This window comes from Coturnix japonica, chromosome 8, assembly GCF_054131305.1.
Source record: "Coturnix japonica strain WE chromosome 8, WE-NBRP24, whole genome shotgun sequence".
NCBI classification, from domain to species: Eukaryota; Metazoa; Chordata; class Aves; order Galliformes; family Phasianidae; genus Coturnix; species Coturnix japonica.
The window spans coordinates 16988306-17001725 of NC_140670.1; the positions used below are offsets into that span (position 1 = coordinate 16988306).

At 40.7% G+C, this 13420-nt stretch overlaps 1 protein-coding gene across 1 annotated transcript; it reads left to right on the forward strand.

The window, feature by feature from the left end:
* The first annotated feature begins 8163 nt into the window (after nucleotides 1-8163).
* On the forward strand, nucleotides 8164-12990 carry LOC107315914 (beta-microseminoprotein-like). The gene is made up of 4 exons (XM_015866858.3): nucleotides 8164-8251; nucleotides 11089-11188; nucleotides 11649-11751; nucleotides 12612-12990. The coding sequence occupies exons 1-4, from the start codon at nucleotides 8249-8251 to the stop codon at nucleotides 12736-12738; spliced, it is 333 nt and encodes a 110-aa protein (XP_015722344.2). The 5' UTR covers nucleotides 8164-8248; the 3' UTR covers nucleotides 12739-12990.
* Nucleotides 12991-13420: the final 430 nt, after the last annotated feature.

Sequence of the window (13420 nt, forward strand, 5' to 3'; positions counted from 1 at the left end):
GCCCCGAGCCCGCCCCGCCCGGCCCAGATCCGGGATGCGGGACGGCCAGTAGGGGGCGCTATAACACAGCGGGCTGCGCCGACTCGAACGCCTTTAAAGCGTCCTCATAACGCTGACATAAATCCTTTATCACAACTCAGTACAAAAAAGACAGGGATCTCTTGGAAAGAGTCCAGCGGAGGGTCACTAAGATGGTGAAGGGCCTGGAGCATCTCCCCTATGAGGAGAGACTTAGGGAACTGGGTCTGTTTAGCCTTGAGAAAAGAAGGCTGAGAGGGGATTTGATGCAGGTTTATAAATACCTGAGGTGTGGGTGAGGCTGGTCTCTTTTCAGTAGTGCGTGGGGATAGGACTAGGGGTAATGGGATGAAACTACAGCATAGGAAGTTCCGCACGAATGTGCGAAAGAACTTCTTTACAGTGAGGTGAGTTGCTGCCCAGGGAGGTGGTGGAGTCTCCTTCTCTGGAGATATTTAAGACCCGCCTGGACGCCTACCTGTGATTCTGTGAAGTGAATTAAGAAGAAGGAATGTGACAGTAACATCCCGTTCTCCCTGCTGGGAATGAGGTCCTTCATGCAAATAGTCAGTCTAGAGCAGCCCTCGCGAGCACCACGTGGAGTTGCTGTATTTGTTGCACTGCATCTGGTGAGGAAGCAGCACACGGGGTGACCTCCTGAAATAAGGCAAAGCAGTGAGATCTCCAGGTTCACATCGATTGGTTTCTATGACTGCATCCAAATACCTGAAGGAGATGGAGGCCATCTAAAGGGAAAGCATCACTGCATTCCTTTCAGTGACTCTATAAGCATTACTGGGTCAATCCTTCAGCCTTAGGAGAGTTTAAAGAACTTCCATGTGCTGGTGATAAAGCAGAAAATCCCAATTATTCCACATGGAAAGATCCTTGTCCAGCCTGGTTTCATGGTTGTGATGCTGTCTTTCCATCAGGCAGCTTCAGTCTGGGGACCCTGTGAGAATTAGTGTCCATTGGGAAAAAAACAACAACAACATGGAATACTCCTTAGAGGCAGTTGTTTATTTGAGACACGCAAACCATTTTCTGAGCACACAGAGCTATGAAGAGCACAATGCAAACATGCTTTCTAGAAGATGCAACCTAAATATTGTCATCAGGCACCCAAAAAAATGTTTCAGCTCTAAAATCCCTTCTGGAGAAGAATTTATCCAGATTGATTGTACAGGCTAGAGAGAAGACAGAAAAAAGAAAGATCAGTTATGTTTCTCCTCAGAACTTCAAAAATAAATATGCAATGCAGAGGTAACAGCAATCACATTTATCATTAGGGGCTGACCCACGTGCTGAAACAGAACGTGTAAGATTACACATACCTGAGTTGCCTGGTACTCACACTTACAGGTATGCCTGAGCTCTGTGGCATAGCTTGCTACTTACATTTGGCACTAGTATCTATGCTTGTGCTGCTCAGGTTCCCTAAGGGAATGCAGGGCAGGTCAGAGGGCTTCTGAAATCAGCCAAGGGGACAAGCTCTTTCTTGCATGGTGTAGTTACAGCAGACTGATGCTCTGTCATTCTGGAAGTCCCACTGCCCTGCTCTGTGCATTTACTGCAGTGAGAGGAACAAGAAATCTTCTAGAGGACTATGAAAGGCTGCAGTGAAAGAAATGTTTAAGGCAGTGTCAGACCATTGGAATGTTGCTGGAAGGCTTTGTGGATTGCATAGGTGTGCCAGAATACAAGACATGAAGTGTTTCAAGAAAACAGTCCAGCAGCAATAGTGATGAAGGGTTACTGCTTGGAGGTGAAAGATTGCTTACATATGGACTTGGCATCAATAATATGCCTGAAATGGTGGTTGGCTGGGGATATAAATATGGGTTTAAGGTCTGCCTCCTCAATATACTGATGAAATTGACTGAGGTTATATTGAGCAGTGGGGGCTCATCCTAGGTGGCTTTCTTCTGACTGAAGTCCCTAAACTTCTGTCATGTGGAAACCAAGACCTTGGGTGGAGTAAAAAAGGGTGGGATAAGTACAACAAACAGTTGAAGGTATCCAGACTAAAGAGCACAGTAGGACTCATTAATCCATCAGTTTAAGTGTAGATTATCTTGACCACAAGCACATTCCTTATGTTCACAAAGAAACAGCTGCAAACATCAATATAAAAGCAATTGCAAAGCAAATTTACATTCTTGCTCAAGCTCACAGATGGTCTTCAGTGGCATCCACAATAATTTCCACAGGTCCATGGGACTTGCAGGGGAGTTCTAGTAGCTGTGGAAGGCTAAAGGCAAGACATCGCAAAGGTGAAAATCATTTAGAAGCTGATGTTGTGTATATGGTAGCTACAATCACAGCTTATTACTTCTGTGCAGCTTCTCCAGAGCTGACAGCAAACGTTGTTTGGAACAGATTGTGACTACACTTAAAGCAAGCAGTAGGTTACTTTGTCCAAGAAACACCCCCAAAGCAACATGGCCAGCTTTAAGCTGAGCTATATTCGTTCACTTCTAAACTGTATGCAACTCTCTTAAATACAGAACAATTTCCAAACCATATCAGTGGATTATGAAGTAAGAAATATTCTGAACTGGCACATGAAGGAAGCATCTATTAAATTCACATTAGAGTTTGTTGGTGAGTAGTTTACAGCTTACTCTGGATACAGGCTTACTCATGGTGTGAAATTCAATATACATTTAAATTTAATTCTCTCTTTTTGATAACTCATGGTATTGATATACCATAGCACTAATCTGGGTAAAAATTATTTGATGGTTTATTTTTCTGTGGGTAAAATGTTTTCACAGGTACTGCTTTCTGTTACCTTAAATGTGAAATGTTAACAAAAGCTTGAAAGACACAGCACACGATTAATCTCACAAATGTTTACAAAGTGAAAAATAAAGGAGAATGCCACAGCCAACTTTCCCAATAGCTAACACAATGTAAATATGTTTTCAATAATTTTAGAACAGGATGCAAACAAAAGAAACAGATGAATCACAATAAAAAGATCAACTCCTTTATCATGCTAGGAAAGAAAAAAACAAAACCCCAATGATCAAAACCACAGTTCACTCATTGTTCTTCATTTTCCCTGCCACTCCTGAATTTTATGCACATGTTGAATTGTATGGTTTAGTAAGGGCATACAGTGAGACGTGATGATCCAGACGCTGCAATTACCAAAACCTGGGAGTGGTTATTGAAGTCAGGGCTGGAGGATACCTCAGTGTCCTGTGCACAGTGTAGAAAGGATTATCTGTAGCTGGAAGTAAATACATGTGCAGTCAATGGACCAAAACAGGGGTCTGATGCTCCCAGGGTGCTTCCTCCTCTACTTTGGATTCATTACTGGTTAACGTATGATGGAACACACCATTCACGTATCAGAGAATCCATCTCAGGGAATCCAAAATTAGCTGACCTTTCCTTTAGAATAATTAATTATAATCTGTGTATCGAAAATAAGCAGACTACCACCTGTAAGACCTCAGCTCCAGGCACTGAGTCAAAATGGAATGGATTTTTCTTACTGCAATACGTTATCATACAAGCGGGAAAACAAAACAAACAGAGCTGATATAACCTCATTCCAGGTAACTTAGAAGCCCTAAAGAAGGAGGAAGAAATCCAGAGCAGAAGGGCTAACCCTCTAAAAGAACAGTGGCTTGGATACACATAGCTTTGTCGGCTCACCATGGGAGAACCATGTGGTTTTTGATCCCCAGAGTTCACCTCGGCTGGTAAAATTGTGGTCTTAGAGGATGACCATTACACTGGAGTTCTTTGTTGTGGAGTAAGAGTGGATGGTGTGTTAGAAGGGGAGGCAATGCAAGTACTAGGGACTGCAGTCCATTCTAGTCAGGATGTATGTTCTCAAACTTGTCACCAGTGGCACACTTAGGGGAGCTATCTAAAGTCATGCATCAGGTCGATATCAGAGTCAGCAAATAAAACAGCTTCTGAATCACAGCTCCATGGTTGCTTCCCTCACTCTACAGTGAAACCTTGAAATACAAAACAAAAAGGAGCAGTGAAATTATGAAGTCACATCCAACATCATTTGATATATCGACTTGATAAAGCAACAAGGAGGCAAGAAAGCTGTGGTTTTATGTTCCAGCAAAGCCTTTTAACAAGCGTGTGCCTGAGAACAAGGAGCGGCTCCACTGGAAACAATGAAACAACCTGTGTGTCTAAAGTCAAGTTGTTAGCACTTGGTTTGATTCAAATACTAAAATGTAATCTGAAGAGTGCAGAAGTTATCAGGTGTTTTTCAGCTTTCTCTAGCTTTTTCTTAGTTAAGCTAAAATCTCTATTCCCTCTGTATATACAATTTATTTCTCTGTATCACTTCTGTACAAATATTTATCTGCATGGTCTATGTATCTTAGATGTAATCAGCAGTGAATGTTGCAAAATCCTTGCTCTCCCATTGGTTATCAGCCCACCGCAAGGACATCTGTGCAGGAGCTGAAAGGGAAACTTGATGATGGACAGTAAGAAAACAGCTTACATTTAAAAAGTAGGGGAAAGTATATTTAGTTTTATGTGAATTTGGAAACAGCAAAATTATATGCACTTCATTAGATGAGTAGCAGAAAGCAGCCAAAAGGGGAATATGGCTGCAGGGTACTTCGAGGGGCATATCAAAGAATTCCAGGTCTTGTGCATGCACATTCATACTAGAAATGCTGTCACTAAAGACATTAAAGTATCATTAATGCACTTTTTAATTGCTGGTGATGGTCCGCTGTTGCAGAGCACACATCAGTCCTGACAAACAGAAATGGTACAACAAAACTAGTCTAGCAGATGGTAATATGTTGTTTCCTTCCAAGAGCATAACTGTACTCTTGCTTATGCCTAGGGTCATTTTGTTTTAGCAATAATGAATTTGAACTAGTTCATTTAAGCCAGTGCAAAAACACTGCTATATATAAAATGAACCTCTCCAGCAGTTTAGCCGAGTTACTTTAATGACTATTGCCAAAGTACTCCTTGAACCTGGTGCTAGGTTTAAATGACCATTACGTTTACTAAAATTAAAATGGAAGGAAAACATCCATCGGATCTTATATCAGTTTAACTAGAAGGATTTTAAATGGACTGGAAGTGAAACCAGAGGAACAAGGCTTTTCTTTCTCTCTCCAGCTCCATGAATGCACTTGGCAACAGGCCCAACAACAGTGGGTGACCTTGAACTGCAAAGCACCGGTGGGACATGAAGCAAGACTGAGGGGACGGGACGAAGCTAAATGGCATCACCTTGCTTTCTGTCACCCTAAATCAGCACAGTAGGATTTCATGCACACCTCAGTTCAGCTCCTGTTAACCGAATCCCTTCCACCTTGCTTCCCACAGCTGCTAACTGCTTCTTGTCCCCTGCTGCTCCAAGAGATTTGCTCACCCAGCCAGATCCCAGTTTGCCCAGGCAATGGCATTTGGTATTATGAATGACTACCACTGGTTCTCTATAGCCTGGACAAATAGTTGCTTCTCAAAATTACTGTCTCATACTGGGCTGCCTCCTGGAAGGTCCCAGAAAAGTATTTCTAACTACTAGAAAAAAAATAACACTATAGCTGGTAAGTATGAGCTTGTCAGGTATTCCTTTGGATGTCAGTGCTTCTGAGAAAGTGCTTTCTGAGAAATAGAAAGAGACCAAAGACATTTAGCAGCATTCAACTGGGAACTGGTGAAGCTCCAAGTATGAAATCCTTAGTGGTTGTCACACCAGCAAAGCCTCAAATATTTCCTGATTTTTAGTGGTCTTGGGCAGATCTTCAAGGCAGTTTTGTTTCTCTTCTTCCTATGTGACAACTAACACGGCATTACATAAGCAATCATTCTTCCCCCCCCCCCCCCCAAAAAAAAAGTGAATTAAAATCAGCTCAGTGGAGATGTACCCAGATCTTGCTTTTAGGAAGAGTCAAGATGAAACAATTTTCTTAAAGCAGGATTTGCATATCCTGAGACAAGAGGTACAAAGACACCCAGAGAAACACCACCAGCCTACCTACACCAAGCAACAAGTCTGGCAGGGCTCCAGAGTGTTCATCAGAAACCCACTGGCAGACGAACAAGGTGTTCTGCATAGAAAGTGCCTTGAAAACAAAATGAGTCTTGCCTTGAGCTGTCTATGAAAAAACACAAAAGGACTGGCATAGAAATCCTTGTCGAGCCCATGGTGTCCTGGGGTCAACAAAACCTGAGTGTGGTAAGTGAAGGGAAGAGAATACTGCAAAACTGGTGCAAGTCATAGGTTAGTGCACATGGTCAAAAGTTTCTCTATGCTTGTGTGAGTTACGGTTGTCTTGATGGTGAAATAAACTGTGCTTGGTTAATCCTCCACACTTTAGAGATTCTATACGTTTTATAGAAATGGGAATTTTACAGGAGCTTCAGTGGGCCTGAAAAGAATCAAGGGATGGAAAGACAATATTATGTACCTAAGACATACTAGAAAAATGTGGTGCTTAAGACAGCATTTGTGATCCTGCGATGCATATACAGGAAATACATTACTATCTCTTTTCATAATATCTGTGGTTATTTTGACAGCACTGGCAAACCTGCATACCTCTTTCTCTATTCAGTTATGAAATGAGATCAGATTGGAAAATGTTTAAAAATAGGACACAGGAATGAAAGAATCAGTGCTACTCGCCTGTAGACTAAAACCACTGTACTCATCTAAAAGAAGTTATACACTGATTTCACAGTCTGTAAGTGCAGACAAGGGGACAATTTCAATGATAACAGACTATCACTTGGAATGCAGGAAACAAAGGATGAAAAAGAAAAGTTATTGAATTCTCTCAGTGACATAAACAGGATTTTCATGAAATGAAAGTTTTTAAACGCACTAGACTGATAACAACAAAAATAGACAGGTGTATAGTCTGTAAAACGTAATGCTTATGAACTTTTCATAAATTATGTATTTCTACTAAGAGGCTGTCAAAACTGCAGAGACTTCAGTTTCAGCATTTTCTCTAAGAAGGTCATGGAATTCTGATGTGATGCACTGCTTTGTTGTTGGTATTAATCCTGCTGAATTCTTTGGAATCAGCATATCCAAAAGCTAAATTAGTTGATTACTGGGCTCAGAAATACACAGTATGAGGAAGTGAGTGAATGATAATTTCTCTTTCCACCACTCCAAAGTATCTACAACCCCATTAATTATTTAGCCAATTCTTAGAATAAATAAGTCCTAATTGATTTAGCTTATAATACAAGCAGATAGTATTGGTTTTACATGTTCAAACTTTCTAAATGTAATTTTAAAGTCCCATTTGTGCCCTGTTCTGATCTGGTGTTAAATTTCCTGTAGCAATTTATAACTTTCTATTTCTTGCTAACATTTATAATGAAGTATTTTTGAAACATAGGCAGGACCACAGTTTATTGTTTCCTTCTGAAGAGAGGCTGCAGGAGTATGGGAAAGAGTATTTGATTTTCACTTTGATGTTTTCCAATGCCTGCGAAAGCATTTTGCACTTATAAAGAGTGGTCACATACTTTATCACGGGTACTTGTGATACTGTCTGCCCAGTCCCACAGGAAAAGCAGGCTTTTGGTATGTGTTACTATTGTAAAATAGTTATTTTTAAATGAAGGTAAAGAGGAATGTTGTGGTGTGGTCCAGCTTTGACTAACATTTGATTGTTAAGAAGTTTGATACCAGTAATCAGCAGTTCCTTTTGGCTATCTTACAGTGAATCCATTAGTATTAAATAAGAGTATCCAAAGATCTGGCAAGAGATCTCAGTTATTCCCAATTTTCTCTTCCAAACATGTTCCAGCCCACTGAGAGAAGAAATTGCCAGCATGAATTCCTGCCACACCTTCAGATCACTTGGACCAGCCTGTAAAGTACTGTCTATAGCTTATATATCAATCATTATATTTTATCAAAAATCTCTCTCTCTTTTTTATATATATACACGCACCTCTTTTTGTTTTGTTTTCTAATCATAAAGCTTCCAAGGGAAACTTTGTTTGAGGTTCAGTCCTGTACCCAGGTCAGTGCTCCCACAGAACCAAACATTTTCTCACTGCCAGCTGGCAAAATTTCAGCAGTTTCTTCAGAAATTTCAACATACATGCATTTGAGCTGAACAAGCTATTTTTCTAGACTTAAATTGCCCAATATAGAGGCATCATAAAATATCTGCTTTCAGATTCCACAGAAAGCACTTGCAGAGATCTTCTGGAGACTTGGAGCTCTCTGGAAGCTACACATTACACAATGGTGAGTCAAAGGCTTAGGATATTTTAAAGGAGGGTACAGATCACTATTTGCTTTGAAACTGAAACAGAAAGATATTTTTAAGAGAATTACCTAATTAAGCATTTTTAGGTGTGGGTGTGTTCCCCTAAAAACTGCCTGAAGATGCAATGAAGTATATAGTTAAGATTACTGTGAACTTTGTTTTTAGCTTGCTTTGTAATTACTTGAGGGTCTTTCATCTGTTGTTACCCTTTTCTCCAAATTGTCTGTGAAAATCTTCACAATTTTGTGAACAAATAGAACCATGCTTTCAAAACCCATGGGTGTGAAACACAAGATTCCCTTTACAAGGAAATGTATAGTACTGTGTATTCTGTCTGCTTTTCTCTTCTGATTTATCAAGACTTGTCCTTTTTCAGCTTTTTAAGGCTCCAAATGTGTATGCAGAATTGGAATCATCAGTTAGATATTGCTAAATAGATAGGCAAAGTCCAATGGCCCAGTTTCCCTCTAATTTATGCTCACCTATTTTCATAAACTATTGGCATTAATTACCATCTCTGATGACAATCTATGGTATGGAGTTCTGTGATACATGTAGATTTGGAAATGAAGGGAGAAATTATCATCTACTTATTAATCTGCTTAATTTTCCTTAGAGCTTGACAGTACTCATTGGAAAAAACGTAGTTGGTCAAGGTGATTTGCCATCTCATTCCACATCAATTCATCCATCCACTTGCAGAGTCTGCTTAATCCTGTTCAGAAGACTGTTCTGCAAGATGGTTGGTAGTGTTCCCTTTTAAGAGAGCAAATAAGTGAAAAAGATTCCTTGAAGTGCCATGCTTTTGGAAGCCGAGAAAAACACAAGCTTGATGTAGAACTAAAAGTCCTTGCCATTAACGTAACTAAAATAACATCTCAATTTAATAAATAATGTAATTTCTGCCATTGCTCTTTTACCCTTTTGATCCTCACTGCTCAGCCTAATTCCTGCTAGCTGTCTGTTACTTAGCTCATGTATATTTTTGTTATTCCAGCAAAAGACCAGTTTAGAAGAGTTCAAACAACACACACTTTTCTTTCTTTCTGTTTAGATTCACAGGAGGGTCCAGAACTTTGTTCTTTAGAAAGAAGAGCATACCCAGTTTCATTTGACTTGCATTTCTTTGAATAGCAAGATAAGGACAAATGCTGGAGCAAACAAAGGATTAAACATTCACAGAATACAGCATAGGAAGCAAAAGAAAAGTTTCAGTTGTTGCTATAAAAACACGTAGGACAGCACTGAGACCTCTAGTAAAAGTGTCCTGTGATGCTGCAGGGCCCTGCACTGGTTTGGAGGAAGGCTGCCACCAAACTAAACATGCACTGGACAATTAAAACACAGAAAGCAGTATCCTAAGCACACTGAGATCCTCTGTATAAAACCACAACTCCCTGAAATCCCACAGCCCCAGGTAGCTGCATGGAATGACTAGCCTCAAAGCTCTACTCCAAATGTACATGAAACCTTCAGAGAGACTAGTTGCTGTGTTATATACTCTTCTACAGTTTCAGAGAACAGGAGGTGCTTAGACTGTTTTCCTTTAGCCAAGTGCCATGGAATTACAGCATGACAGTTCCAGTTTTTCTTCTTTTCTCATTCTTGCTATGCTGCAGCTGGATTATTCTACCCCAAAACCTCACGAACTGCAAATGGTGGAACTGCTATGGACATTAAGCATTATATCCTATTCCATAGTCCCTCCACCCTCCTTTCACAACAACATAAACATCCCTCAGCCCTGTAAGAAAGCAGCACTTCAAGAATTAAAACAGCAAGTTTCTTCCAACACAGAGGTCATTCTCCTTGTTTTATTGTGGTTCAGAGCTTTCCATTATTTTATTTTTGCTTTCACGGTTTAAGTAACTCAAGGTGAGCAGCAGAGCTACTTAAAGCAAAGACTCTCACTGACATTTTTAACCATGCTTTCATGTAGAAGCAACCTGTTGAGTTCTGATCAGTGACTTGAAAAGACCTTTTCATATTACAAATCTTCTGTGTAAGTCTGCAAGTGCTATCAAGAAAACCGAAGTACATTCCCCATTGCTTCTCAAACTCCATCCATTTCTAAACGTTTGCCTAAAGCTATCCATCTTGAGTAATTCATCAAATCAGTCCTGTGCTCCCATCTCTCTACTTCCATATAAGTGCCTCTACAGAGTTATGCATGTCTTCTCAAAGAAGTCCTGGATGTTCAGCAGGTTCCCATCTCCAAAATGCTCTTGCAGCTGTTGCCACCACTAGGCATGAGGAATGCACGGTTCCATAGCCAGATCCATGTACATGGTTTGACAAGACTGTTCAAATGCTGCTAAGTAGAATACACAGCACTGGTATTCTGCCCTAAGGCACTAATTTGTGTCTCTCTTCTCTATTCCAACCAGCTATTAGTGGGATTTAGTTAGCTTTAAGGTCTTATTTTACTGCCAGATTCAGTGAAATTGCTGTGCTCAAAAGCGAAACAATGGGTCTGCTACACTCCTGATTTACAGGAGAAATAGCTACATCTGATCCAAAGGCAATTAAAAAAAGAGATGGGAAGAATCTGACAGGGTTTTGAAGTGCAAACCTCTATGGAAGCTTTTTGTGATTTCTGGAGATTGGACTTTGACAGAGAGTGATGCTGCAGGTAGAACTGTCATGTGATTTTGTCTCTTCCCACATAAGGAAAATCAACACTGTGAAATATGTACAGTTCCCTTTTAAAACAAAAGATTATTTCTAATTTCTGTTTCAGGTTCAGTGACTTAGATTTTCAGAATAATTATAAATCAAAGTGGAATTAAATTTATGATCTGCATCTCTTTTACAGAAAATCCTACTGGCCTTCCTTCTTGCAGTGGGCATCATAGTGACACAGGGTGATGCTTACTGCTTTACACAACTCTACAAGCCGGGAGAGGCTGAAAAAGGTAGGACAGGGGTAGTCGTCTCACTCAATAGTATTTTCTTGGCTTAGTTCTATGCAGAACTGTTGGGAAGGGCTCAAAATATCAAGCAGGGGCTCAAAATATCAAGGAGGTGGGAGATGTCAAAAAGACCTGGACAGGAGGTTCCAGCACCAGGTTTCCAAAGTTAGGGAAAGAACAAATTTTCACCTAGACTAGATGAAGTTGCAGCAGCATTATTGCTATTGGTGGTAGGTTGCTAATGCTGTTCCTGCACATGGAGCTGCAGGTGAGAGGATTTCTGAATTCAGTTTGGAAACAAGTTCATGCTCTCAAAATAATACAGGTAATAGCCAGCGGAGCAAAGTGACTTGTTTTACCATTATCAGGAACAAAGATTTTCAGAAAATATACAGTCATTTTGAAACTTTTCAGTCTCTGATGTGAAGGTTTAAAGAATATCTTTTATTGCTGTGTTACACAGGCTGTATGATGGATGGAGTATTGTACCCCTTTGGAGAGATCTCAAGGACAGAAGGTTGTTTCAGATGCAGCTGCAGCCAATCTGAAATGCACTGCTGCACCCTGTAAGTCTGCTTTGTTACCCATAAAAAGACCACAGCTTTCCATGTGCTAGGAATATATTAGTTTCTAAAGACATGAGAGTATTTCCTCACCCCTCCCAGAGCTGGGGAAAACCACATATATCTTCTGACTCCTTGGCTGTGTTAACCTTGGTTCAATTTCTTCTGACTGGGAGTGGAGACAGGCCCTCCAAGACACATCCAGTTGGTGCTTGCTTTTAATACTGAGTAACGATGAGCTTCTTTTACACTAAGATTAAGTCTTTCTTTGTCAGGGGATGTAAGAGGAAGAAAGGATTTCATACCTCACAGTACTTAAGATGCCCCAAAGGGCTCATGGTGATCTGAATCCCCTTCCAGAGATGCTTTTCTGCACTGAACATACAGACTCTCGAGTGACATGGCTCTGGTCTGATGTCTCTCTCTCTCTCTCTCTCTCTCTCTCCCCAACATCCTACTTTCCTCATATCCCACCTTCTTCCAGAGCTGAAATGGAGTGATTCTGTTCTTCATCTTTTCTCAGGGGACTTCCACATTCCAAACATACAGAAAGCTGTGAAAAACTACTGGAAAGGAGATAAAACATGATGAAACTGTGCTTATGCCACACTTCAGAGTGCTGTGATAGAAAATTTCTGGGCTAGCACTGAGCGCACTGATACCTCTACACAGCACAATGAAGCAAGATATTTATTGGTTGAGGTCCTGGAAGCTGTAGCTGTGGCTCTAGCTAGGCTGGTCTAAGTCATAGTTCAAGAGATTTCTCACTCAGCACTAGTTTAAGATATAATTGCCAAACCACTGAATTATTGAATTGCTTACTGCTCCATGTCTAACATTTGCTCTCTCTTTGTTGATGACAGCTATACTACTCCTGTGGGTTATGACAAAGAAACATGTAAAGTCATTTTCAATGAGAAGGACTGTAACTATGAGGTGGTGCCAAAGTACCCCTCGAAGGAGTGTGCTTGGCATGCTCGTGTAGGCTAACAACATGCCTGCTCCAAGCCACTCTGTGCTGTGGGATCCGTCCATTCCTCGAGAAGCTTTGCCGTCACAGAGACGCTCAAAGACCTGAGAGATCTTATCACAAAGAGTTCTTCAGTGGATCCCTCTTAATCTCCCAATTATTCTAATTCAATATACAAGATTCACAATCAGAGACAAAGTCTTATTTCTGTCATTACTTGCATTGATATCACCAAGCTCTGTTAAACGAAATAAATCCAGATGAAATACCTAGAATTGCTTCATAATGATGGTTCTTTGTACACAATAACATTGAAGAACAACACCTTCCTTGAGAGAGGAATGTGTTTCCCTCACTACTCCAGCATGCCAAATACCTGTGCCCTGACAGAAGCCACTTGTGCACTTCAAAGGCTTTGTCCCTGCCAAGACCCAGAGCAGCCATTTTAGCTCCCTATACATCAAAATACAAGAATGATGCACTATTTGAGATGCAATCTGCTATAGCTCACACTTCAGGCAGACAGCAGTCTTAGGAGGGGAGGAGGACACTGGACCAGATTCTCTTCAGCAAGTTTTCTCCTTCTCTGTGACAGATTCACTCTGAGACAGCCTTCCAGTACCTTCCTGAGAGTGAATGGCAGAGCTGGATTCCACCTGTCAGACATTCAGAGTCACTGGAGTTTGAAAAGAACTGTCTCAG